Source organism: Rattus norvegicus, chromosome 3 (assembly GCF_021556685.1).
Source record: "Rattus norvegicus strain SHRSP/BbbUtx chromosome 3, alternate assembly SHRSP_T2T, whole genome shotgun sequence".
Lineage (NCBI taxonomy): Eukaryota > Metazoa > Chordata > Mammalia > Rodentia > Muridae > Rattus > Rattus norvegicus.
In genome coordinates this window covers 102,290,695-102,317,895 of record NC_141536.1, presented here as the reverse complement: position 1 = coordinate 102,317,895, position 27,201 = coordinate 102,290,695, and the positions used below count along the sequence as shown (strand labels likewise).

Below are 27,201 nucleotides of genomic sequence, written 5' to 3'. Positions count from 1 at the left end.
CTAGAGTTTGAGGACAATGTCTCTTTAATCTCTTTTGCAAAACATAAGCCAGGTAAGACAAAGTACTCCAGGACTAATCGTAAGATGAAGCTCACATCTTTTAAAAATTTGTTATTGAAAGATCTTCAAGGATGATAGCTGTGAGTTTAGTTTATTAACAAAGAGCAGTAGTCTGCTGTGGTCTGGACTGGAGACATGTTGTCGGGAGCTCACTGTGCTCATCTGCTATTCATCCTGCTTCCTGGGCAGCTAGAGAGTTCAGTCATTCTTCACCTTCTTACTTCTCATGAGCATTGGAAGTTGGGAATCCAAAGAGTTGGTTCTTAGTGTGTAATATGTAGCCCAGAAGATGTGTCCTGACTCCACCTGGGCATCGGTAAATTTGTATTTATGTAAAGGATAATATGCAAATAACTGAGAAATTAAAGTTCAAGGATAAGAAACAGGAAGGAACAAGTCAAATAAGGGAAGCTCACTCCCAACTTAGCGGAAAAGAGTTGATGACCAGAGATGCAGAGAGAGGAGAGAGGAAAGGGATTCTAAGTGGTTATGAAATATGCAAAAGAGAGAAAGAGATTCTCTAATGTCATGTGGTTTTCAAACACGCAAAAACGGGATCATTTTTTTCCTTACTGTGGATGACAGAGCAGACACACTGGAGGAGAGAGAGTGAAACTCATTTTTATCCACATTGCCTCCCCAATTCTCACCCTTTCTGGGATCTGTTTTCCTCATGTTGAGAAAATTCAGATAATTAAACGAAGCTGAGCTCAGGCTAAGAGAAGAAAATATATTATGCAATGAAGAGGACTGTAGCTGATAAGATCTTAAAATATTTGCCAATACTTAGAAACCCAAATGATGCCTTCATGGAAGAGCCTTTACATGCCTTCAGCATGCAAAGCTAACACAAAGAAAGGACTTTTTGGAGGACCTGTGCTGTGTGTATGGCACATCCCTGTGGATGGCTAGTTTGCATCTCAATATGGAGAAAGAAGCAAAGGGGACACTTCTATTGTTATTTAAGAATTTCACATATGCATGCCATGTATTTGGTTCATATTTATTCCCACCCCCACCCCCGATCCCATAAGGTCCCCTTCCACCTTTCTGTCAGAGGGACTGTTTTTGATTATCAGCAGTCATCCACTCAATGGAACGCTCCACTCCACAGTGAAGGTTGAAGCACATGGCAGAATAAAATCCCTCTCATTGAAAACCTCACTCTTCCCTCCTCCCTGCAGCAGAATGTGGTGCAGAACCTCTTCTCCACTGGAGAAATAAATGTCACCCCAATGTGAAACTTTGTTTTCTCGGACCAGTAACTCTGTTTTTTGTATTTTTTAGTTTTCTTTTTTGTTTGTTTGTTGTTTTGTTTCATTTTTATTATTTTTGGGGTTTCTTTTGTTTTTGTTTTTTGTTTTGCTTTGTTTTGTTTTGTTTGTTGTTGCTTGTTTGTTTGTTTTTTCCCCTAAGACAGCAGTTCTCTGTGTAGCCATGGCTGTCCTGGGACTCAAGCTGGCCCTGAACTCACTTAGATCCACCTGCTTCTGCCTCCCAAGCACTGGGATTAAAGGCATGTGCCACTGCCCTCCTGGCTTAGTAACTATGTTTTAAACAAGCACGAACTTTATCCAAACTTCACCAAGTACATCCATTCTTTTCTTCAAGAGAGTCTCTAGGACCATGAATCCCCTAGAAGGTTTTTCAGAGGTACCAGGAGATGTCCCATCAGACAACGCAGGCTTTGAAAGACTCTAGTCTTGCCTGCCTGTAACCTCGATCCCCCATCCAAACCTCAGTATTCCCTCTTCTTCTGCAACTACACATCTCTTAGCACAGCTTCTTAGGCATTTAGGCTGAGGAACTTCCTACATTAACAGAAAACATGGCTGCCCTTGGCAGGACAAGTCTGGGAGATTTATTTCAATTTCCATTTTTTTTCAACTCCCAAGCTTATTAGAAATTTTCTAAATATACTTGATTCTAACAACAAAAATAGGTTTTTACCAGTATTTAATATTATAAAAAAATCATTAACGTGTGTGTATTTGTCTCTGTGTGTGTGTGTGTGTGTGTACATGCATTCAAAAGATGAAATTGTGTGTTCCCCCACCACCACCACCAAATGTAGAAAGAAATAAAAAAATAACTTCAAAATATTGGTCATGGAAGCTTGATTTGAGGAATGGTAGGGCAATCAAAATAGGATTTGTTCTGATGCTCTGAAAAAACAAGAGTCTCATAAATCTCCATGGCATAACTCAGTAAGAGTTTTTTCCCGCTACACCAGAGTCAACAGTGAGTTCATGCTGCCTTTGGAGTCAACCGTCCACCACATGCAAGCCAACAGATAAGACACCCTAACCTAAACAAGAATCCCCAAGATGGCACCTGAGGAGAGTTAGCCAGGGCCTTCAAATCAGCCCCAAACCACACACACCGGCCAATCGTAATGATTCATTAGGAAATGCCTAATTTGTGGGGAAGATAACCAAAAATCCTGGGTAGGGGGCATTGTCTTCCATGTGTACAAAAAAAGAAAAAAAGAAAAGAAAAGAAAAAAAGGAATGACCAAAATAACAGGAAGCACTGGAAACACCTCCAAGTTGGCAGCGCGCTGCAGGAGACCACAGTGAGATCATATGGACAAAGAAGAATGTGCTTTGGTTAGGATTCTACATCAGGGTAGGCTACACTTGGAAATACCACTGGGGCCAGCCTGTGACGACCCTTAGGATGAAGGCCAGGACTCCATCTTACTGAGAGACATAGAGGCTCTGGGAAGAGAAGGTGTCTTGAGGAACTGCTGACGCTATTACTACAGTCCGGTTATACTCAGTCTGGAGGTAGCAACGGCCTTCAGGTGTCCTTGAGAAAATGCAAAGGACTTGACTAACTCGTTTCTCCCCCTTCACAGGCCCCAGCTAAATAACCTTTTAGTACTCTCACTTTTTTTCAGCTAAAATCTCTTTAAAGAACTCATCGCTGATAGAGAAATAACAGGCTGAATAATCACATACCACGGAAAACATTTGCTGGTGATGTTCGTGAGCATTTCGAATGTGTTAAGCTATGTTAGGTTCCTAGGACTGATGCAGAGAACTCCAGTTACGTGACAGCACAATGGAAATGATGGATGATTCTGGTTTATGACTATATTTGCCCACTATGAATAAATAAATAGCCACTATTTGTTATGCGATTAATTACTGTGTGTCAGGCGCCGTGTCAGTGCCTGAGCCGTTTAGCATGACCCACAAGGCTTAGGGTGATCTGGTGCCAGCTACTTTGCAGCCCCATCCTTCTTAGCCCTTGTCTCACTCAAGCAGGACTCCGGGCTCTTTGCCATTGCTGCCTCCCAGCTGGCTCTGACTCCACTTGAGTCTGCTCAAATGTCACCTTCTCAAAGCAGTCTCCTTGTCCCACCCTCTATAAAACAGCAGCATCCCCAGTCACTTTCTCAGTAGAATGCCTGTTTTTCTTCGTAAAAGTTACTGACGCCATCTAGACTATATTCTCGGTTTTTAGCTTGCTGCTTATGCCCCTCACTGGGATCTGAGATGCAGGAGGTCAAGGATGCAAGTCTCCTGGAATAGTGCCTGGCACTCAGAAACTGCTCACCCAGCTAATAAATGGCTAGTTTATACTGTGTCAGCCCAGTGGAAACTCACGGTTTAGGGGGAATCCAAGAGCTTCTTCAGTTCACAGACAAGTCCTCCACAGGGCCAGGAAGGAGCCCAGGTCTCTCTGCATTCAGAGCACTTTTAGATACAGTACTTTCCTAAAACTTTACACCAGGAGCTAGGCAGCTGCAAGTTGGTGGAAAGATTGTTTTTTTTTTTTAAATACAGGCATCACAGCAGGTATGGTGGCTTACACTCATAATTTCAGCATATGGGAGACCAAGGAAAGAGGGCCACCATTAGTTCAAAGCTATGCTGGGATATATGGTGAATTCTTGTCCAGCCTAGACCAAGAGTGAGTTCAAAAACACACAAACAAACAAACAAAAAAAAAAGATTTTAAAAAACCCTACAAGTCCAGAAACCAGATGTGAATGCTCTGAGCCATTCCCTAACACTGAAGTATTTCCTTAAGAATATGATCAATTTTTTTTGTCTAAAGAGGTGTATACACGGCCCCTCCTCCCTCCTTGTGGAACTAATTGAGGGTGATCTTGAAAAGTGGATTTGCTCACATGGGCCAATGTTTCTCCTGTGGAGTGGGCTGCATCCCAAAGAATTAGCCCTCCTCAAAATGAATTATTAACCCCAGTATCCTGGCCAAATTCCCACTTGGATAGCCTAGAAACTGTTCAAAACTTGGAATCTATTGAAATGAGTCTGGCTTGATTGCCGTCTCGGCATAAATTGTGATATAATAGAGTTTCTCTAGAGATTTGCATGTATATTATTCTAGTTCACATAGGTTCGCTTTATCTCTTAATTTTTTTTAATGTTCATCCCCTTATGAGATATGGCCTGAATTTCTTTATAAGCTTTCAGTTTTGCTTTTTAATTTTCCTACAGGACCAACTGTGAGTGCCTTTTTCCCAGGGCTTGCCAAACCCTTTTCCCACTTGAATGACCAGTTAGTCTCCTGGTCATTAGCACGGCATGTTGGAGACATTAGCCACAGAAGCTTCCAGATCTCTAGCTCTCTAAAGTGTTGCCTGGGTTAGAGGCAAGGTGTGCTTGCTGGGATTTTTGTCATTGCTCAAGTTTCTTCAAGCTTTGTTTCCGACTTTGGAAGAAGATGTAATTTTAGAGAATTTACATGAGCTGACCAATTGGTGAAGATGTTTAGGCGTCCCATGGACCTTCTAAAACTACAGCCCTTAAATTCTCCAGCAGTTTTATTGTTAGTTGTAGTTCAGTTGATGTAGCCATGAGTAGGCATCCCACAGCATCGTGGGCATTCTTGATAGAAAGGGTTATTCAAACCGCTAAATTATTTTTCTTAGGGAAAACTAAAATAAACATGCACTGGCTTAGGCTGGAGAGGTGGCTCAGTGAATAAAGCGCTTGTCTCACATGTGTAGGGAAGTCAGCGGAAAACATGTAAAGCTAGATCCAATAATTTAGCACACACACATCTGTAGTCCCACTGCCACATGTGTGGACTTACAGGAACACACACACACACACACACACACACACACACACACACACATACACACAAAGAGAGGGGGAAGAGAGAAAGAGAGAGAGAGAGAGAGAGAGAGAGAGAGAGAGAGAGAGAGAGAGAGCATAAATCCATTGTATTGTTTTGATGTCAACTGTAGACCTCATAACCAACCAGGCCTTATTAAGATCACCATTTTTTTGTCCTGACAATTAGCCTTGCTTGTCATGTGTGTACACTTGTTTTATTGGCACAAGACTTCAGTGGCCGTTCCTTTCACTATTATAGGTATCACAAACAGATTCTGTATCCTGAACATTCTCTCTAACCTATATTTACATGAGAAATAAGGTTGAGAATTTTGCTAAAAGGCATAATAATAACAACAATAACAATAATTTCTAGACAGTGGTTGACTTCGTACATTTTTTGCAGCATAGAGAGAACTCAGAACGTAAATGTCTTCATTTCATTCTGGATCACAAACATGTAGCAAGCTGCAAATGTTTCCTGCCTCCAGGTCCCTTCCTCTGTGGAAGGAGATGAGACAATGGAGATGAGCCCTGGGCTCTCAGAGCCTCCTAAGCTAATATTAGAAAGGTGCCTGGGAAAGGACAGTGGCAAGAACTATAAATGCAACTGTTAACAGATTTATGTGTACCATCTCCCTCCTTCAATCTATTTCTACCAGTGTTTTCCAAAAACTTTCCCAGAATGCCACCCGAGCATGACCTGACGACACGGAGCACATGTGTTTCCTGAGTCGCTTGAGTGTTTCCAAATAATATCTACACTTGGTATTCAATTGTTTATCTGCTACAGTGTTAGATAATGGAAAGTCTTACAGCCTTAGGGTGACGTGCCTATACTCCTGCCTATATTGTTGTAAATTATTGTTATAAATTATTCGGGGTTTCTATAAGCTTCTACCACCTTTGTGTTCATCAATACAGGACTAGAAATATATAGTTCCTCCTGGAAAATCTATTTCATATTTTTCAGTTTTGTTAATAACCTGTTAGAGTACATGCTTCTAAATCAGGAACACACAGGAAATTCCCTCATCCCTTGCAGCTGGTCTCTTGCCAACTAGGTGGCTATAGGTACTAACGTGCAAATGTAAATATATACCTTTGTTTAGATACCCTGAATGAACAAGTGCCTGCTTCAACCTCAGGTAAAGCCCTGAAAGTCATCCACCTACCAAGGATCTATCTAGCTCTTTTGACTTTCCAAGACTTCCTACCACGTAGGCACATAGTAGGGCAGGTATGAAAGCCAAACACTTGATGATGAATCCTCTATGAGAATGTTTTATTTGAAGAGTCTTATAAACTTTAGATTTCTTCCTAAAGTAAAAAGGTTAGAAATATGTGGGTGGGTACATAGGGGTCATGTAAAAGGACTGTGAGGGGACCCAGGGGACACAGGCATCTACCAATTTACCGACAACTCTGACAACTTGTTTGATCCTTGGAACTTTACAAATTTGTCCTCTGGCCTGTGTGTGTGTGTGTGTGTGTGTGTGTGTGTGTGTGTGTGTGTGTGTGTGTTGCAAGTGGCATGGGCATCCTTCTTACTCTCACATACATATCATTAAGACAGAGAATAATAATAAAATATTTGTAATTTAAAAAGAACTCAATTTAACAAATAATCAATTTGAATAATTTAACTTAAAAAAAACTTTAAAAAAAGTTAAATATACTCATGTAAGGCTCAAGGAGAAGGGCACTGAGTAACAGGTTTTACACTTGCATAAGGTTGGTTTCCCAAATGTTCAAGGAGTTAAAGAACATAATGTCTCTCGAAGATGGCATCATTCTAAAGTTCGATAACATTGCCAATATTCTAGTCCTTTAAATTTAAACCGAAGACTCTGTTCCCAATTTAAGGAAGATAAAGAAAACATAACCAGTTGATTGCCAAAATCCCATTGCCAATTTATCCCTGTACTTCTCCAGATCCCTGGCTTGTTGAACGCCTCGGTCAGCGTGCAAATCGGTCCTTCAGCGTGTAGTTATGCAAATGTTATCACAATGGGGTGTTCCTCAACTCACCAATATAGGGCAGCATTCTCAGGCTATTTCAAGATTGTCTAGTTAGGTTCGAAAAGCCTGAAGACCGTATAAAGTAGTGGTTTATATGTTTCTGCCCCGTATGCTATTTGTGTTGTACACTGTAAGGAAATTTTACACCGCCAAATTCCTGAACTGGAAACCTTAATTCCTATAGTTTCTGCCATAGCACACCTGATACTGAGTAGAACCTGAGTACTAGGTAGGATTGTCCAAGTGAGACAATTTTACTAGAGTCTTCTTGATATCCATATGAAATCCACATCATGATCATATATGGGAATTAGACATAGGTGGAATGCTGACCCTATGTGTACTTTCAACCTCTTTGAGATATTTTACGTTTTCTTATGTGTTCAGAACTGCCCAGGGAGTTAAAGGAAGTCAAGGCCCCAGGTAGTGCAGTTCTGGATTCTGAAATGTCGGACTCTGGATTCCATAGTATTGGGTTCTGGGTTCTATAATGTGAGGTTCTAGGTTTTATCACATCCCTTAATTAGGATGAAACCTCTCTGATAAAACTTTGTCATTTGGAAATGCACAATGCTTCCTTGATATATATGTATGAATAGTATTTTGAATTTGCTTAATGATTTTCTGGGGCTTATTTCCTGCCATGTGGTAATCCTTAAGTGTTTTCACTAACTCTGAGAACTCTACCTACTCAGCTTATGCTCAACAAGGGTCTACTCCCATTACTCAAATAGAAGGGTTTAAATAATTCAGATATTATAATATACACGATTGAATGAGTAACACATGTGCATCTCCTTTTTAATGAAAAAAAACATATTTCCTATGGTCAGAGAACCTTTCTCTTGAAAGACAAATGGTCTTTCAATGTGTTCGAAAGGCAAACTTAACCTGCCATCAGGTATCAAATGCTAGAGGCCTCTGTCCATGATGCAGAAGTGCCGTGAGGATGCAGAAGAGTCGTGGAGATGCAGAAGTGTCATGAATGCCACTAGCAATGCTTGCTCTGATGGTACTGATTTCACACTCTCAATAACCAGAATACATTCTACCCGTGCTACCTAATGCCAGTTGCACTCAACCACATTGAACTATGTCCTTTTCAAGTCCAGATTTTGTGGAAGCCCCATCTTCTGTACTTTTGAAATCCTTGTAGGGAATGTTTTCACACAAGAATAGAGTGATTCTTTACTGAAAGTGCAAAGATAAGGAGAGGTAGCTATTTATTTCTACAAAGTCTCATCATTTAAATTGAAAAATGCAGTAAATTATCATAGACATATTTCGAAATGTTCCTCATTATTCCTCTTTTTAAAAATTCAATTTGAAGAGGAAATATGAACACAGAGAAATAATTAGAAGACTATTTTCTCTTGAGGATTGTCTTGATTACCCCAAACGACAAGAAGTCTTTGACTTAATGTTTTCTAATTTGAAAGAAAATAGCTACATAATAATATTTCAGTAAACTGCAAACATAATATTAAATTACCTTGTTGTTTTGAAAATAAACCATTTTAATTTTGATGGCTATATTTTCTTTATAAATTACATTTTTGAATTTATTATGGAAGGGGGCAAAGGTGGCATACATAACACCCAATCAGAGGTCCGAGGATAATCTATGGGAGTGGGTTCTCTCCCAGCTTGGGTCAAGCTTAGTCTGGCAATCTTGGCATCTCACCTGTTCCTGTGTTTTCTTTTTGTTCATATGTGTCTAATTTACTTGGATTTATTCAACATAGCATTCAACAGTGGTGCCAAAACTTATATTCTACCGAGCTCTTACTTATTCTAGCATTTGGTCACTTTAATCTGGAATGAGTGACTCTTTAGTCAATAGATATCACACACAATGAATATATGTGTGCATTTTGCTCATTTATAATATAGATTGGGAAACTCACAGTTTTATATATTTAAAACTAGAAGAAATCTATGTGTAGGTGTAATGAAAAGACATTTCAAAGTTATCCTATCTAGTGATTAGTTGATGGAGTCTACATACAAATCAGAGACCCACAAAGTGACTTCGTTTATTCATCCTTCAGCAGTGCTTGATTTAAACAATGTGTGTGTGCTGTGGCTTAGGTAAAATAGTAAATAGTCCCATGTATGTACAGCGATAGCTGCTTCACAGCACCTTCCATTGTCCCTGCCTTGAATTAGTTAACTTTCACTACCCAGGCTGCCCTAAAAAGGGGAAGGAAAAACACATTGATAAGATAAAACCCTGGGGAATTCCAAAACAAATACTGCTAACTGAACTTTTGGATGGCCCCATTGAGCCTTCTCTGGTGTGGTTATCAGGCTGTATTTACTAGTGAATGTGTAACTAGGGCAAAGAGTAGGATGCCTTCATCTTTGTTTTTTTGAGGGACTGACCATTAGCAATATTTCTTAAATATTTAAGAAATCTTAAATCCAAAAACATATTCAAATCGGGCTCATAATTAAACAGGAAGAAAGTCAGATGTTTTGCAGACATCTGTTTTTGAGAGTTTTCTTCTAAATAGTTATAGCCAGACTTTGCTTCTTATGCAAAAAGAAGCTCTTATGCATTAGAAAAAGTAATTCTTTGTCTTTTAGCTTTGTTTCTAAATGATGGTGTCAATTTGTTTTGAGTTTTTGATTGGATGATCTTTTGAATGTAAGCATGATCTTATTAAGAAATGGCGTTTGATTAAAGCTCCCTGATGGAAGCCTGTTTCTTAGTAAGATGTGAGAAGTTTGCCATTGAGTTTCTTTTCACTGTGGCTGTCCAGATGGGGATGTGACTGTCCGCATCCTTCTTGCCCTTTATTTTCTTTTAATGGCTTTTTTTTTTTGGTTCTTTTTTCCGGAGCTGGGGACCGAACCCAGGGCCTTGCGCTTCCTAGGCAAGCGCTCTACCGCTGAGCTAAATCCCCAACCCCTTAATGGCTTTTAAAGTTATCATTCACCTCATCCTCTTCTCCTGTACTCTGAGAATGGCAAAAAAGATAATAACCAAACAATCTCAATGCTTACTCGACAGATAATGTTGTTCTGAAAAATGATTACGCTGTTTAAAAAAACTGCTTCTTCTTCAACTCCTATAAGCTGTCTCCTGTCAAGCTAGATCTTTGGTGTGACTTTATCAAATGTCAAATGAAATTATTCATTATAGAGTTCAGGCAGATAGAGCTGGAATAAGCAAAGTGGAATTGTTTTATAGCCTTTAATGTTTCTTAAGCATTCATTGTTATTTATCCCACGTTTGTTTCTATCCACACTTGAAGTTACTAAAGGGCTACTGTTCTGGGCGAATTGATAATTCTCATTTTCTTCTCACCCCATCCCATGTGACAATGTGTCCAGATCTGTTATGTAGGATTGTTAGAGAAGTATCTCATCATCTAACTGTGTGCTTCTTATTGTATTGAACAACGAAATCTGTTTACCAAAAAGAAATCAACAGAACCTTCCATGTGTGTATTTCTTTTCCTGGCTTCTCATTATTGTGATCTGAGATCCTTAGTGTCATTGGTCCTCTGTTCCTACAAAGGCTTCTAGAAATAAGAGCATGGCTGTGGAGCTGGTACGTCCTTCCTCTTCGGGTAGCCCCTCTCTTTACTCTCCCTTCTCATTTGTTCTCTAGCTTTTCGGCTTAACCAATTCAATTTCTCTAAGTAACAAAATAATCCAAAAGTAGCAAATAATTCACATAACTATTTTCAAGCTTGATTAGTTTGACCTATGTGTGTTAGATACAGCAACAGTCCAAGGAGGGCCTTAGCTAGACTCTGGAAGTAAAACATGGCTAGCCCATCTCTGTTTTCAATGAGAAATGAGTCTAGACTTGGAACAAGTAATCAAACACTGGCAGGATAATGTGGCAAACAAGGGGAGTTCAGAGAGGGTTGTCTGAGTTACTAAGTAGCTAACTCATCAAAATCCGAACATTGGTAGTTGTAATTCCTCAACTGCAGTAAGATCTTCTATAAAATGTTCTTTGAGATTCTATAATGTGAAAAGTATTTCTGGGGGTTTTAGGGGCCTCTTTAAAAAGTGATTTTGCCTCCCCAGCCTGGGTTTCATTAGGCATAAAATGAGAAGCTTGGATTAGATGGCCTCTGACGTCCTTTTCAGTTCTGAGTGTGTGAGGTTTTCCTTTGCAGTTCACTGGAAAATCTAAATAGCCTAAACCTGTTTTGAAATCTATTTCAACAAATGATCCATAAAATAAATAAGCACAAAATTCAATTTTTTGGAAAAGTGGTCTGGCTGTAGAACAGTGTGGCCCCATAAAATATTAATTTGATCATGGTGTAGAAGTGTGAAATGATTGCTAAATGAGTCGAGGCCTTGTTTGGGACTTTGGGTTCATTTAGTAAGATTGCCATTAGGCATAGAAGCAGTGTAACACGCATGGCCAAGCAGCTCACGGGAGCATCCTAACCAATGTTAAATAAAAATTATCTTTCTTTAGCCCTACCAATGTATTTCCCTTATCTTCAAAATAAAACTCTACTGAGTTTTTGAGTCTTCCTCGATAGGGAAATAATTGTTTTTGTCTTGCTTGAAATTGAAATCTTCTTTGCAAATGGCTTTGGCAATGTTTACTATATGTTTTTGGATTCCATCTAGAAGTAAGGCAAGTGTCAGAAGAATCTGACCACGGCATAATCTCTTCCTTCCTACGAGATAAGGCCAGTCTGAGCCGTTAGGAGATGATCGTGGAACAGATCTGCTTGAAAATGCACAGATAGCCCCAGCTCTGCGTTCTCTTTTTATTTTGGGCAAAAGTCTCAGGGATTTGCCCTGGTGAGACTTTACCTTGCAATTCTCCTGCCTCAACTCCCCAGGTCTCTGAAATTAACAGGCCTAAACTACTCCAGCTCTACTCGTTTCTTCTTCCTCCTCCTCCTCCTCCACCACCACCACCTCCTCCTCTTCTTCTTCTTTCCCTTGGGGTCCTTCATGCTTGTTAGACAAATGTTCTACTGTTGAAGTTCATCTCCAGACTCTTTCCTTTTTGCCCTTTTATGACTTTGGGGGTGTGGCTTGTATGTTTATGTACATGTGTCTGCGTCTCTGTGTGTGTGTGTGTGTGTGTGTGTGTGTGTGTTTGTGTTCAGTATTTCTATGTAACCTAGGCTTGCCTTAAATGTGAAACCCTTTGCCTCCTTATATCCTGTTGAAATTACAGGCATGAGCTACCATATTTAGCTCTCCCTGTTCTTTGGCCTTTCCACTGTGGGTCCTAGTCTGCCAAATATTAATATCACAGATCTGTCTCTTAAACTCTTCCTCAATTTTTAAAGATACAGTTGTAATAATTGTATCTATTTATTTCCATGTAAACTTAAATGAAAATGAGTCTTCCATAAATAGCCACATTTTCTTTCTCCCAAATATATATCTGGCATAAAAAAATTTAGAAACTACTCATTTGAATTTGAAGCTCGTGTTTCCATGACACCAAACATCTGGATGAAGATGGGAAGACTCAGATGTTTTCAAATACCCAAATACTGTGTTGTTAAAACAGTTAAATGACTATCTGAACCTTTCCAATATTTATCTGTGAATTTATTCATTGTATATACAGCAAAAGCAGTCCTTTCTATCAAAAACTTCTCAAGTTCAGAAGGAATGCATTTGCTCACACGTGTGTACTGACGACTTACTATACAGAAAGCCCTATGCAAAATGTCACAAAAGTTCAAACACAAATAAGACATGAACTTGTCTCTCAAATGATTTTTCAGATTAGTGAGGGATGTAACTTAAGTGCACATAGAGATGAAGAGAGGGAAACATGAGAGAAGAGGGAGTCCAAGGAGTTTGGAGGGAACTATTACCTCCAGTTCTGGGGCTTTCCCTACCGTTGACTGGGAAGGTTGGGGACGCCAGAACTGTAGGAGTGACAGGGATGAAAGAATCACATATTACGTCAAGTACACATTCCCTCTGGAGTTGAGATCGAATATCCCTGAATCAGCCTATGACTGCAGTAGTTCCTGTTGTCTCATATTATCATGTCTTCTTGTTACTATACAGCCTTTGCAATTAAGTACTTCTCAGGTATTCTGGCTGGCAAATTTATATTCACATCCCATAGTGTTTCTTCTTTACACAAGAAATAGGCCGACACTTTCTGCAGTCATTATATGGAAACAGCATCACAATTCAACCTTATTTTTTTGCTTTTCTGATTTAGATAGAAAATCTTCACAATCCCACATTCATTGCACATCCAGAGTTCTATCTTTCTGATTGCGTGATGTTTTAATCAGCTGGAATCACAAGTTGGACAAATGGCTTAAAATCTTGAGCTGTCTGTTGGATTTCAGCTGTGCTTGACAAAGCAGAATGATGGATCCTGTTCCTTTTCCTTCACCCACTATCTCCACATCCTACTCCCCCAAATAAATACAGAAGACTGTCTTTGTTAGCTGAGGGGAGAGGGAACAGACCCAGAAAATTCCAGATGATCTGAATTGGGCTCTGTGATGTTCATTATGACCAACTCTTTGGATCAAGTGTCTGAAGGTGAAGGCAGGCCAGTTTTAGGTAACTTTTTTTTTGTTGTTCTTTTTTTTCCGGAGCTAGGGACCGAACCCAGGGCCTTGCGCTTCCTAGGTAAGCGCTCTACCACTGAGCTAAATCCCCAACCCCAGTTTTAGGTAACTTTACATCCAGGTATAGAAATGCTGACAGAAACCCATTCTCTATAGAAGTTCTCTTCACAGTCAGGTTTCTTCTTTTCATATGATAGCAACAAAGTTCATCCCCACACCAAAAACGAATCCTACAACATGGGAGCTGCAGCGAATAAAGAGCCATTTGGCAGTCCCATGATAAAATTCCTTAATCTAACTTGGACGTCTTCCATGCAGACAGCATAGTTAGCTATGGTGATTGTCTAAGCCGAAGTCACTTTATCACAGATTAGTATATTCCCAACATAGAAATCAAAGCACCATTACCAAAGGAAAGGGGAAAATATACCTCATGGAAAGCATAAATGCTAGAACGGAAAAGTCTTTCATTAAGTGTGAGGACGATACCAGAAGGCAGCATCTAATGGTGTGGAAACAGTAGAAACAATGCTAAGCCGTATTCTATGAAAAAGAAAAACTTAGGCTTGTAAGTAGAAAAGAAGCCAGCAATAATCAAATATGTGATTGGAGCTGCACAGAGTTGCCCTTGCCTATAATCTCAGCGCTCAGAAGGCAAGAAAATTTGCCATGGGTTCAAGGCCAGCATAAGCTACAAAGGTGAGTTCTATTTAGCCTGGTAACCTGAGCTAGACTATAGAGTAAAACTGTCTCAAAAAAAAGCCAAAATGGGGAAGAAAAGTAAGATGGGGCAAAAGAAGAGGGGAAAGAAAGAAAGCAGGAAGGAAGCAAAGAAAGAAGGAAGAAGGGAAGGAGAGAAGAAATACCCAGGCTGCTGGCTTAGCAAAAGGAGCAGTGGGCTTTTATTGATTTTCTGGGGTGGGCTGGACTTCTATAATTGTCAATTAGTCATGGGCACAGTTTCAAAGATGTTCTTCCGGTGTATAAACATGCTTGGTGCACTAAAGGGCAGTCAGCTTCACTTAGGAACTGCTGAGTTACCCCTGGTGTCATCGTTTTGTGTGAATACTCTAGCCTTGTGGTTTAGTCTAGGTTTTGTGACAAGGCCCTGGGCCGCAGGCACTTGTTTACAAAGAAAGCCCCGGGCAGGGTAGAAGAAACACATGCCAGTTCCAATGAGCAATAGGTAAAGTGAGCCATGCATTAAGCAGATCTCAAATGATCAGCGTGTCTACTTCCAGAGCTCAGAGGAGAACGCTTCACAGGTTGAAGCAGCACCGATGGCCTACATGGTGTAAAGACAGAGATACAGAGCCTTTTACCCCATTGAGTCACCAATCAGGGACATGTGGGCTCCAGTGAAGAATCAGTATTTTGGCAAAAAAAAAGAGAGAAAAAAGAAAAAAGAAAGAAAGGAAGGAAGGAAGGAAGGAAGGAAGGAAGAAAGAAAGCCTATTCTTCAAATTTCTAGGAAAAAAAATGGTTATGCAACTGTTATCATAGCCAGGCTTCTGAGGTGTTGCCTCCGGCAAGTTAACAAGGAGCTAAGAATGTACCCTCAGCTCTGTGATCTCCCAAATGAGCGACTTTTTAAAGTCATTCACCTAAGAACGAACACCGTAAGCTGGCTCTGTTGGTTCATGTTACATCAGAATCGATTCTGGGGCTAACGGGGGGAAGAGAATTATAATTAGCCCTCCCCAAATTTTGCTGTTATGATTGCTCAGATGCTTGCTATGTCTGGTACAGCTCTGCTAACCCCATCCGTCTAGAATCCCAGACTAACATCTCAGGCCCAGTCATATACAATATGAAAGCGCTACTGACAAGAAGCAATAGGGAGCCAACGGCTGGGCTCACCATTCTTGCCTCAAATACACAGAAGCAATGAGAAAGCAGCCAGGGCTGTGGTGGCACACGTCTTTCATTCCAGCACTAGGGAGGCAGAGGCAGACAGAACTCTTTAAATTTGAGGCCTGCCTGGTCTAGCACAGTTCCAGTCAGACAAAGCTGCACAGTGTGACACTGTTTCAAAAAGTAAAAGAGAAAGGAGTGAGAAGACAACTACAAATGTGGTAACCACAGAAAGCTCTCCCATTAAGGAGGGATACCCCAGAGAGATATAAATCAGACCGGTCAGTGAAGACAGAAAGTTATAAAGATCTAGTAAATTTCTTTGAATATTTAGTAGGGGAAGATACCACCTTGAGAAACGACGACGGGGGAGCTTTTACTTATCCTTTACATTGTTTCACGTTTCATCTTTAAAATTGATGAAGTGTCCATTCTATTCACGATATAGGAACTGTTATTCACATAAGAAAAAGTTGCTAAATTAATGACAATTGACTTAGTTTGACCTTTTATTAGAAGATGCATTTATTTACACTAGGAATAAGTCCTGGGCTTGTTTACATGATTTATCGAGTATGCTCCTACCTCGATAAATGATATCCTTCCAAAGGAGTTTCTTTGTCTACATTGGGGAAATTACTTTGAGGGTTTCTTATGTAACTACCATAACCAAAGTCAAGATCACAGGGATGGAGAGATGGCTCAGAGGCTAAGACCGTGCTCTTGCAGAGGACCGGAGTTTGGTCCCCAGCATTCAATTCAGCAGCTTACGACAACCTGTAACTCTACATCTTGGAGAAGGCTATGCCTCTGGTCAATAAGAGCAACTGAACTCAGGTGCACAGACACCCCTCCACACACACAAGTGAAAATAAAACCTTGAAGAAAAGAGCGGACATCCACGAGAAAGATTATTTAAACAAAATAACAAAGTCACCTGGTTTAACTCTGTAAAGTAAGTTTGTTAGTGAGAAGCTGGGAAATGACATTCATCATTTTCATGGAAACAGGAATTGATTCTACCTAACATCGTCTTTCACAGCAAGTTCCTTGGACATTTTTCTGTTGCCTTACTCGAGTAATTTGACAAATTATGTAGCCTTGGCAGGACTTGGAACTCTATATGTAGACCAAGCTGGCCTCAAACACACAGAGATCAACCTACATGTGTTTCCCTAGTGCTTGGGTTAAAGGAGGGAACTATTCCACTCTCAACCCATTCTCCACTCTCCCCACCCCTGGCATAGAAAAAAAAGTCATATTTCATTAGACTTCAATCCAGCTGAGAGAACCTTAGGTGACTCACAATATTGTAGTCTTGCGAATAACTCCCTTTTAAGTTCAGTGTGCATTTCTTGTTTGTTGGCTGTTTTGAAGTATCACTTATAATTTTACATCAGCATAAATCTTTGCAACACAATGAAATTCATGATCAATCAGTTCTAGTTTGGACATTATTAGAGAGGGGCTACTCAAAAACGATAATTCTTAAAGGCCTTTTCACCCGATGTCCCAAGGATGTGGTGATGCTGTAGTTCCACTTCTTGGCACTTAATCTACCAAGTACCTTATGCTTGGTCTACCCTAAAGGTAAGGAGAGGAGTCATGTCACATCTTGGATAAAGAATCTTGCTTTCAAGTGAATTTGTATATGAGAGGCCATTAAAGAACATTTTTCCTTCTCTGTGGAATCATGAGAGCTATACATGCCCTTTTTCACTTTCCCAACCATTCCCCCTTGATGTTCCAAGTAAAGAGGCCTTTCAAGGTGTGATTTTATTCACTGGGGGCCTTGGAGTTATTTTGAGATGTAAAAATCCTTAACCCTAAGTGTTCTGCTGATGAAGGGACTCATCATTGCTATTGTGTTACAGCAGTGTCCTCCTAGGAGTAAGCTGAGCCACCTCAGGGCCATTGCCCCCAAGTGAACTGGCCCCCAACATCGAACAATCAAACCTAGAGCTTCAGGCCAAGAGCATGGGGATTGACAACAAATTACTGCTTGCGCTCCACTTCCAGTTTCCAAGTGCAAACATACCCAAGTTTATTTTAAATTTAAGCCAGTCAAACATTTAGTAATATACATCAAAGAAGAAGTGAAGGCTTCCCCTGTTTATTATTTCAACATGATGTCTGTCCCAATAAAGCATGCACACGGCAGATCACGCAAGAGAAGTTCTTTAGTTCCGTGGTTTGCCTTTAAATACGAACATACACTTGTAAATTAATCTAAAACACATTGTCACGTTCCAATCCTTTTAAAAGCTGATTGTTCTCAATCGCCCTTTTAATTTTAGAAGTCCAGTGGCGCACTGCCAGGACACATACAGATCAGCAGTCCCCCCCATGTATAAAGGGGGCATGGATCTAGAGTGCTCAAAACTTACAGAATGGCATTCAAACAACCAAAAACTTCTTCTAGTCTTCCCTGTTAATTAAGGGGGTAAAAGCCATCTGTGCAAGGTGAATTTTGGTAAGATACCAATGTTTTTAATGATTCTGGATGGAATTCGAAAGTTCTTATGAAATAAAGTGTAGCAAGGAATTCCCATGATAAAATGCACTGTTTACAAAATTCTTCAGTCGCTTGACTGCACTTCTAATAGAACACTAGAAAGCATTCTTGTTATTCAATCAGAATTTACCCTCAAACCTGAAGGAATTGGTTCTTTAGCAATCTAGTAACATCTACTTTCTGTACTTTTCCTAAATTACTTTGTTCTCTCTCTCTCTCTCTCTCTCTCTCTCTCTCTCTCTCTCTCTCACACACACACACACACACACACACACACACACCACACATACACACACACACTTCACACTTGTCAGAACTTTTTTGGACAAATGCAAAAATCAAGAAAAAAACACACACGGCAGGGGTAGTTGGGAGAGGAGACAAAGACAGAGAGAGAGAGAGAGAGAGAGAGAGAGAGAGAGAGAGAGAGAGAGAGAGAGAGAGAGAGAGACTGATTGAAGAAACAGCACACTGAGGCATGTTATATCACCAGTCTCTTTCTATACATTCAGGGGAATGCGTCGTTATTCCATTTTGATTTTTGCTGGTTGCACAATTTCTCCCCCCAGGCTGAACCTATAAAACTAGGCTCTCAAAAATCCGAATAGCAGGAACTCAAAGGGAGACTACAGCCTTGATTTTGGTCAGGAAATACCTTGACAAGAGGATTTTTTTTTCAAATTGTCATTTGCTCTCCAAAGAGTGTTTTCAGTCAATTAAAATTTGTACTCTAGGCCTCTTCCAGTTTGAAGGCACCTCTGTGTCTGCGATGAACAACCCTTGTTTGTGAGTCATTCATTTTCTCCATTACCAAAAGGAGAATGGAGGACAATTACATTGTTTGGACGAATCGGAGTGTTAGGAGGAGTATTTGTCACAGAGGCAGAGTGCAGTACCTGACAGGCAGCGATTGATGGCCAGGCGTGAGCACGAGTGACCAAAGCAGTCTCACAGGATGCAAATTACTGACTGTGGATTCCAATTTACCCTGTTCATTTTTCTTGCCTCTGCTGAAGACCATTAGTGGTTTTTGAAGCAGTGAAGGGGTCATTACTAATGTGGGGAGGCTCTAGCAGGAGGGGGAAGGAGGGGCAAAGCCTTCTGTAATTACACAGCTTTAAGGAACAGGCTGTAGGCCCTAGCCAAAAAAGTGTCAACACCTCGCAATCAGAAAAATTTATTTTCATTTTATGCTTAACCCATATTAACTCAACATTATCATCTTTCTTTGTTAACATTTGCAGAATATTAAAAGCCTGCCTTCTATATTAATACAGATATAGTTAACCCTTTTGCTATACAGGGGATTTTGTTGAACCTGTGGCATGTGGGTTCTCGAACAATCACTCACATTTTGGATGATGCGCCCTACTGTGGAAGATGAAATACCTGAGGATTGAATTCTTAGACAATTGAAAATTATCTCCCTCCTCTAATGCTGGGATGGTTAGAATACTTTAAAGAGTTGTCTGTTTTATTGTTAATTGCATGTATACGTGTTTGTTGGGGTAGTGGTGCAGGGTGATCCAGATGCCATCATAACCCAGAGGTCCCAGATACCCTGGATCTGGAATTACAGGCAGCTGTGAGCTCCCCAACATGGGTTCCTCTGCAAAAGAAGTAGGAGGCACTTCTGCACTGAGCCATCTCTCCAGCCCCCTGATGACTCTTCAGTGATGCTCATGGGAAATAGCTATGACTCAAGGCTTTCTGGTCTATGAACAACTCTGACATAGGGATAAAAGTTTACCTTTCCATTTAAGAAAAACCAGTGAATTTTGAACAGGACCTTATGTAACAGATGCGTTTCATAATTATGCGCCCTCCAGCACAGAACCTCTTGAAGGAAATGCATGATTTAAAATAACAATCCTGGGTTTCAAGACGAGAGGGGGAAAGAGAGAGGGGGACGATGAGGGTGTTGCTCATTATCAATGGGAGTGGACTGTGATAGGAAGAAAAGAATTAAAAACCACCGAAACCTATGGCTTTGTTCTCCAGTTGCTGTACTTGAAGTTAACATGGAAAAATTCCACAGGAAGCATGTCCTAAAACAGACGCCTTCTCCCCTGAGATGTGAGATATATGCCTAGGGTAAGGAACAGATAACCTAGGCAAGTCACTGGATGTGACCCTAATAGCCCAGAGCGCTAACCAGTAAAAATTAAAGAATCTCAGTCCATCCCAGACGAAGAACTCTGCATCCAAATTTTTACCTTGGCTTTCAAAATAGTTGTGATACCATATTAGCCAAGAGCCCAAACTACTGTGGTTAGCCTTGTATTAAGTAAGAAATAATGGTTATGTGGACCAATCTCTCAAAGATAGCATGGAGTAAGAATTCCTCATAAACCCACAAGGGAGCATAGGAAATGGGTCTACAAGCTCTCTGCGTGCAACAGACAGGAATAAAGACACCCAGAATTTGATGCCATTGCAGGATATTTTCCACCCCCGACCGATCAAAAACATGGAGTGCCCTAGGCACCTGGACATTCATGCTGGTCCTATGGACTGTGACAGGAAGTTGGGCTGCCCCCACTGGCCCCTGTCCACACTCATCAGTGAGTTAAACCTATCTTGAAGTGTGATAAGGAGAACAGAACGGAGCCGTAGAATAAAGAGCGCACCAAGGGTGGTTTCACGCTTAGAAGTATGTGTCTCTTTCCCGACTTCTGATGCATCTTTTAAACATTTGTCTCTTCACCAGCACCCGTACCCTTCAGAAGAGCAGAAGAAGCAGTTAGCACAAGACACGGGGCTGACAATTCTGCAAGTGAACAACTGGTGAGTGACCCCAAGATGTCTCTCCCTTCTCTAAGGTGGGGTTCGTGAATAATTGTTTACTTTTCTTTCTTGGTTTTATTCCTGGAACAAAGGAAGTCAAGGGTAACTCCTGCATTTCTTCCCTGAGGTGAAATTGATGCCTAGGATGAGGGACAGGTAGTCTAGGCAAGTGGGCTTTGTACTTCTACTTCTTCTCTTTCAGCTGCTGAAATTCTTTCTTCCTTCCTTCCTTCCTTCCTTCCTTCCTTTCTTTCTTTCTTTCTTTCTTTCTTTCTTTCTTTCTTTCTTTCTTTCTTTCTTTCTTTCTTTCTTTCTTTCTTCCTCGTCTCCCCGAAGCTCACCTACCTCATTTCTAATGCTTTAAAATTCTCCAGCCGAATAACAGATTCTGTCTGGCTCGTTCCCATCAAATACCGTTGCCCGTGTGTTTTTTGTACAATGCTTACATACAGCCACGGTTTCTGGGAAGGGTTTCTTTTGTCTGGACTCTCAGGAACAATGTGGGCACATGGTGTTTTAGGACCTCCTCAAAGGTATTTATTTACGATAATTTTTTCTACTAGAAGAGAAGGCTTTTTCCCCCATTTTTAGCTTGTGCTTTCGATTACTCACATGGTGGTATATGGGCCATCTACCCTTTGTACATGGCTTAGAGGGTAGCTGAGGAAAGAGGAGGGGTAAGGGATTAAATAAAATGATCACAGTGGCCAAGAAATGATATAGGAATTACTTATCAAAATACTGGCCCAGGTTTTATCAGCAGCTTAATTTTGTTCCGTACATTCTTGGGGTGATGTTCAGATTAATTGAACTGACAGTTTTCTTTCAAAATTCAGGGGAAGTATTTGCACGGATTTCAGGCCTTATACAAACTTAATTACATGGAACTCCACTTTATCATTCTAATTCCATGTAGCAGAGGTTGTATTTACAAATGAGAAGTCTCTGGCTTTATTCACAGCTTTCCTTAATATATTTATCAAAGCAGGTTCATTTACAAAGTGCTCTATCTGTGGGATACAGGCAGGCAGACATTAACAAAGCTTTTAGGTTTATCAGGCTTGCTGCCTGATGAGCTACCCGAGGGTCAATTGATTTTGTGGTTCTGTGATTCATTTTTTTCTCATTTTTCTAGGATCACAATGAGAGACATGCTTGGAGAATTAGCCAGTTTGTCTGCCTTATCTGTCAGGCAATTTTTTTTTTCCCAGGGAAGTCAAGCTACTTAAATTGGCCACAGGAACTGTCGTTATCTGACTTTAATGCACCCTATAGTGTGGATAGCATTTCAATTACACCAGTAACCAAAGCTTAGCTGCAGCCCTTTTCATGCCTACTGTTGTACAGAAAGTGATGTGCCTACCTACAGAAGCAGAAAATTGAGTTGCCTTGCTTCTGTCAGGGTGATTAATGCAGAAATAAACTGCTAACCCGAAAAAAGAGGCAGAAAGAAAGGATAGACAGTACAGACTGGGATTCTCTTTAATTTTCTTCTAAAGATTGGAGCTATGTACATTTAAAGATACCCTTTAGAGAAAAATCTTGGAATAAAGGTTATAATCTCCGGGGTGAGATGTGGCTGGGACTGTGCATGGACAGGAGTCTCCTGATGTAAAGTGTTACGTGTCCGCACATACATTCTCATTCCTGTTCCCAGTTCTAGTAATCAGTGGTCTGAAACAATAAAATAAACATATTCTGGCTTAGGTTTATGAGACCCAGCCCCACCTATTGTTTTATAACACGCTGGTCTCCCATGTAAGGTGCTGCATCTCCAACGGTGGCTGGTACAATTAACATCGCTTTAGAAATGTGGCTGTTGGTTGTTTTGTTTTATTTTGTTCATTGTAAATCTGAGATACGTTCTGGAAAGTTGTGGTGGGGATTTCTGAGAGAAATGGAATGCTTCTGCGCTGATATTTGGCATTGACATTTGACCTTTCTTTGAAAATGCTGTCACATATCATCTGTTGCCCGAATTTTTTGATGTAGTCATTGCCCTTGAAGAGAAAAGACGACTCAGTTCTCTATCTAAAGACCAGCCCTCCTCACAGACACCTGGCTGGGAACTGGAAGAAAGGACCCTTCTCTTCTGAATTCCACAGAGCCCCAAGGCATGTGCAGGAGTTCAGTTGGTGTGATATTTCGGGTGTCTTGTTTCTCTGTGACTTGGGCCACATTTGCCGAGGGTGAGGACATGACAGTCTGTCATGTGGCACACTTGCTGTAATATGGGATAAACGTTGACACGTCTGTCTCTACAAAATAATTCCATCTTTCTAATTTTCACACTTCCTTCTGAAAAATTTCTGTAATCCTGCCCTTAGGTCCAATTCTTAGCTAATAGCCACCATAACTTTGATAATAAGGTGTGACTCATGACGATGGCTCCCCAAGTTCCCCTGAAGCACTGTCAAGAGTTAAGACAGGGGGCCCCATCCGGGGATTTCAGAAAGGAATCTGAAGAGGAACCCTCCCCACACTGGTACATTTTGAACTTGTCCATCCACTGCCTTGGCAAACTCACCTTTGAGACAATGCTGACCTCTTTCAGGAGGTTTCAGAATCACAGACCTCAGATGCATAGAGTGACAGGAAGAGTGGACCATAAAAGACTGTTCTAGACCCTGAGAAAGGTTACTCTCAGAATAAAAAAAAGTAGAGCAAAAGTAGCTCCTGGGGCTGGAGAGATGCTCAGCGATTAAGAATACTTGCTGATCTTCCAGAGGATCCAAGTTTGATCCGCAGAACCCAAGGTAGATGTCTCACAACAGCCTGTATCTCCAAGTCTTTGTGGGCATTTCCCTAATGAATGCATGCCAGACACAGATAAATACACACATAAACATACACACACACACACACACACACACACACACACACATACACACACATAAAGAAGCTAATTTAAAAAATAGTATCTGAACTTTAACTCCTCTCCAATCAGCCAGATATGGCCAGAGTCCAGTCTTCGTGACGCAAGAGTCACACCCAGGGATCTAGAGTAGAGTCTGGGAAGCTGACATCTGCAGTTAATAAGCAACAGAACATGGCCATGCCCACCTAGTGAGCGCAATAGAAACAGGGCAGTTAGGACCATCGGAAATGAGGAACCAAGAACAAATAGGCAACATGGGAGCTTAACAGATAACTGAGAGTTAAAGATGTGTTGGATCTCTGTAGCCCAGGTTAGAAATGACCCCAGAGAACTTTTCAGGTGTATTTATGGAGATAGTGTGTAAAACATGAGGACGACACAACCAAACCGAAGTGTGGCTTGCAGAAGGATCAGAGATTATGACGCCAATGCCATTTTCCCTCACAGTTATCTCTCAGAAGTCCATACATAATAAACCACTCAAGTAAGATGTCTTTGTCGAGATGACATTATAGATGACATGGTTGAGCATGGAGCCTCACACCTGTGACCCTAGGACTTCAGAGACAGGGGCTGACAGGAAACTGAGTTCAACACTAACCTGGGCTATGCAGTGAGTTCCAGGCCAATTTGGACTACAGAGTTAAGTCTTGTCTCAAAAATCCAAACGCAGGTCAGGCATGGTGTGTCAAGTGTTTGTCACGAAAATGAAAGGACCTGAGTTCCAACCCCAGAGCCTGTATAAGCCTGGCCGTAGTAGTTCCCATCTGAGGTCCCTGTTGTGTAAAGTGAGATGGGAGGCACAGACATGAGAATCTGCAGAGGCTCAGGGATACCTCACTTATTTGACACAGCAGACAACAAAGAAACCTTGTCTCAAACAAGGTGGACGTCAAAGACTGACCTCTAAGGTTGCTGACTTCCACATGTTTGCTATGGTGTGTGCATATGGCACTAATATACACAAAAACCACTAGACACATAAGGAAGAGAGAGAGAGAGAGAGAGAGAGAGAGAGAGAGAGAGAGAGAGGAGAGAGAATGTAAAACTTTTTCAGCTAAATCACAATATACTCATGTTCACATGCAACAAAATACGAGAATTATATTGTACTTATAATATTTACCTAAAATTCTCATCTGTAGATTAATTTTCTTATTTGAAACAGGGTCTTGCTTGCCCACAATTCTGTATGTTGTCCAGATTGGCCTTGAAATCAAAATGCTCCCCTATCCACCTGAGTTCCGGGCTTACAGTCATATGCAACTGCATTTGGTCTCCATGTTGTTATTGTTCTTTTGAGAAAGCGTTTCACTGTGCAGCCTTGGCTTATCTGGAACTTGCTCTATAGACCGGGCTGGCCTTGAACTCACATAAATCTGCCTCTGACTTCATAGTTCTGAAATTAAAGGCATGAGACATTGTACCTAGCTCCAGATTAATTTTGAAAAGAAGAAATTGTATTGCACTCTTTAAAATTCATGAGGTTATAGTAATTATGACCAACTACAAAACAATATCCAAAGTCCAGAGGGGTGAGCTATTGATGGAATGCAGGTAAACTAGGATTTACTTCTTCCTAGAAGACAGGTTCCAGGCACCCCAAATGAAATTTAAATCAAGGAACTTTTCAATAAAGGTAGCCCAGAGAATTCCTTTGTATAACAGATAAACACCCTGCACAATCCCTCTAACTAAGATGAACTACTAATCACCCTGCTTGGTCATCTCCCCATCACAAGGGCCTATAATCACGTTAGCTGTAACATCTCTAATTGATCAACACCCTCATAGAGGCAAGAAGTTTGACTTCTAGTGCTTTTCAGGTTGGCCCCATGACAATTTTTTTTAGAAGGTACAGGAGTTTGTTACATTAAGACTGAAGGACTTTTGAGAAACTCTTGAGAGTCAGTGAACCTTCCTAGCAGCTGTCCTCCCTTGCAGCTTTAAAACAGCTCAGCTCACCTTCCCAGACACCACCAGCACAGGTGAATTGGCTTTCCTGTGTGGGGTAAAGGACACTTGTAAAGTATGGTGTAGTTTATGAGCGCTCTGAGAATCAAAGGCAGCGTGGTTGGGACTCCGAAGTCCTGATTAAAGTGCAGGCGGCAGCAGGGTGGTTGCCTGAGGGGTGCAGTAACATTCTCTAGGAACCCATTGTCCCAGACAAATTCACGTTCATGCTTAGATTTGAAGAATTGTCATTTGGCTCTAGGTGGACTTCAGGCTTATGTCAGTGAGTTTCCCAGTCCAACCTGAAGCCTAATTAGTAGGATGTGGAGTAAGTAGCAAAGAGGTTGGACCTCTTTACAGCAAGGGAAAGTCATTTTCCAGGGTACATGTATGTTGTCATCTCACCGCCAAGAGAGCAGACACTGGGAAATACGTTGTAATATTAGGACATCAAGAGTAAGCTGGGAATTGAGGGATTAATTTTGCAGTAAACATATGGAATAATTGACCAGTGGTGCAAGAGATGTAAACGAGGCACTGAGGCAGCTGGACACTTTTATCTCAAGAGAGAAAGGATTGAAGGATTGAGTGATAAACCAGGGAGGTGGGGTTCAGAAAAACCTAGACAGAGCAAAGCCTGCTGGATTAAATGTCCTCTTTCTGCTCAGCAATTTCCACCACGGCCATTTGTTAAATGCATAGCTGCCGTCCGTGGTGATTATTTCCAAGTAACATCTATGTTTCAGAGTAAAAAATCCATTTGAATCTCAAGTGAGATTTGCCAGGTGCTAGATTCATTGTCAGCATGTAATGTGCTGAGATTGCCAATGCTGGGGAAACGAATTAAAAAAAAAAAAAAGGCATGCTTTTGAACTCCACTGTGGAGAGCAGGAGGTAAGTAAGAGGTCTCCCTCTCTAGGTTCTCTGTGCCAGAAATACCCGGTCTCTGGAAGAGAGGTAGAGAGGCCAAGGGGACCCAGTGCTTCCAACTTGTTTCATGCTTGTCTTCTGCTAACAGCTACTCCTCGGCTGTTGTAGTGATGGGACTTCCCATCTCTGCCCATCTCCACAGGGACTCTATCAAAAGACAATCTGATTATTTCTTGGAGACCCACAAGAAGAAGGAAGGAGTGAGGTAGCTGAGAGATTAAAAGACAGGAAAAAGAAAAACAGGCTGGATGAGTGCTTAGCTAGACGGACTGCCCTGAGATCACGTGGACTTGGAAATCAAACATGGGGCTTGTGCTAGGAATCCAGGCATGGTTTACCATCTTTGCATAGAAAGGAAGGGGACCAAACACATTTCCCATTCCATGGTATGAAATTCTCACAAAAAAAAATGTGAACTTTGGGGCCACTTCATGGACTGGGGCAGCCAGGCCTCCGGTCTGTTGCCCTGTCTGATCAGTGATTCTAGACAGTTCCTATCCTGTACTGAGGGAAGTACCATTTCCAGAAATTTCGATTCAGTCCAAATGTAGGCAGGCAGCT

At 41.0% G+C, this 27,201-nt stretch overlaps 1 protein-coding gene across 34 annotated transcripts in view; it reads left to right on the top strand.

Annotated features, from left to right (window-relative positions):
- Meis2 (Meis homeobox 2) overlaps positions 1–27,201 on the top strand; it is a 204,522-nt gene that overhangs the window by 125,576 nt on the left and 51,745 nt on the right. For all 34 annotated transcript variants that reach the window (NM_001415696.1, XM_087651944.1, XM_087651948.1 and 31 more), the window contains 1 exon segment: positions 20,803–20,879. In NM_001415696.1, coding sequence (NP_001402625.1) covers positions 20,803–20,879 — 77 coding nt within the window.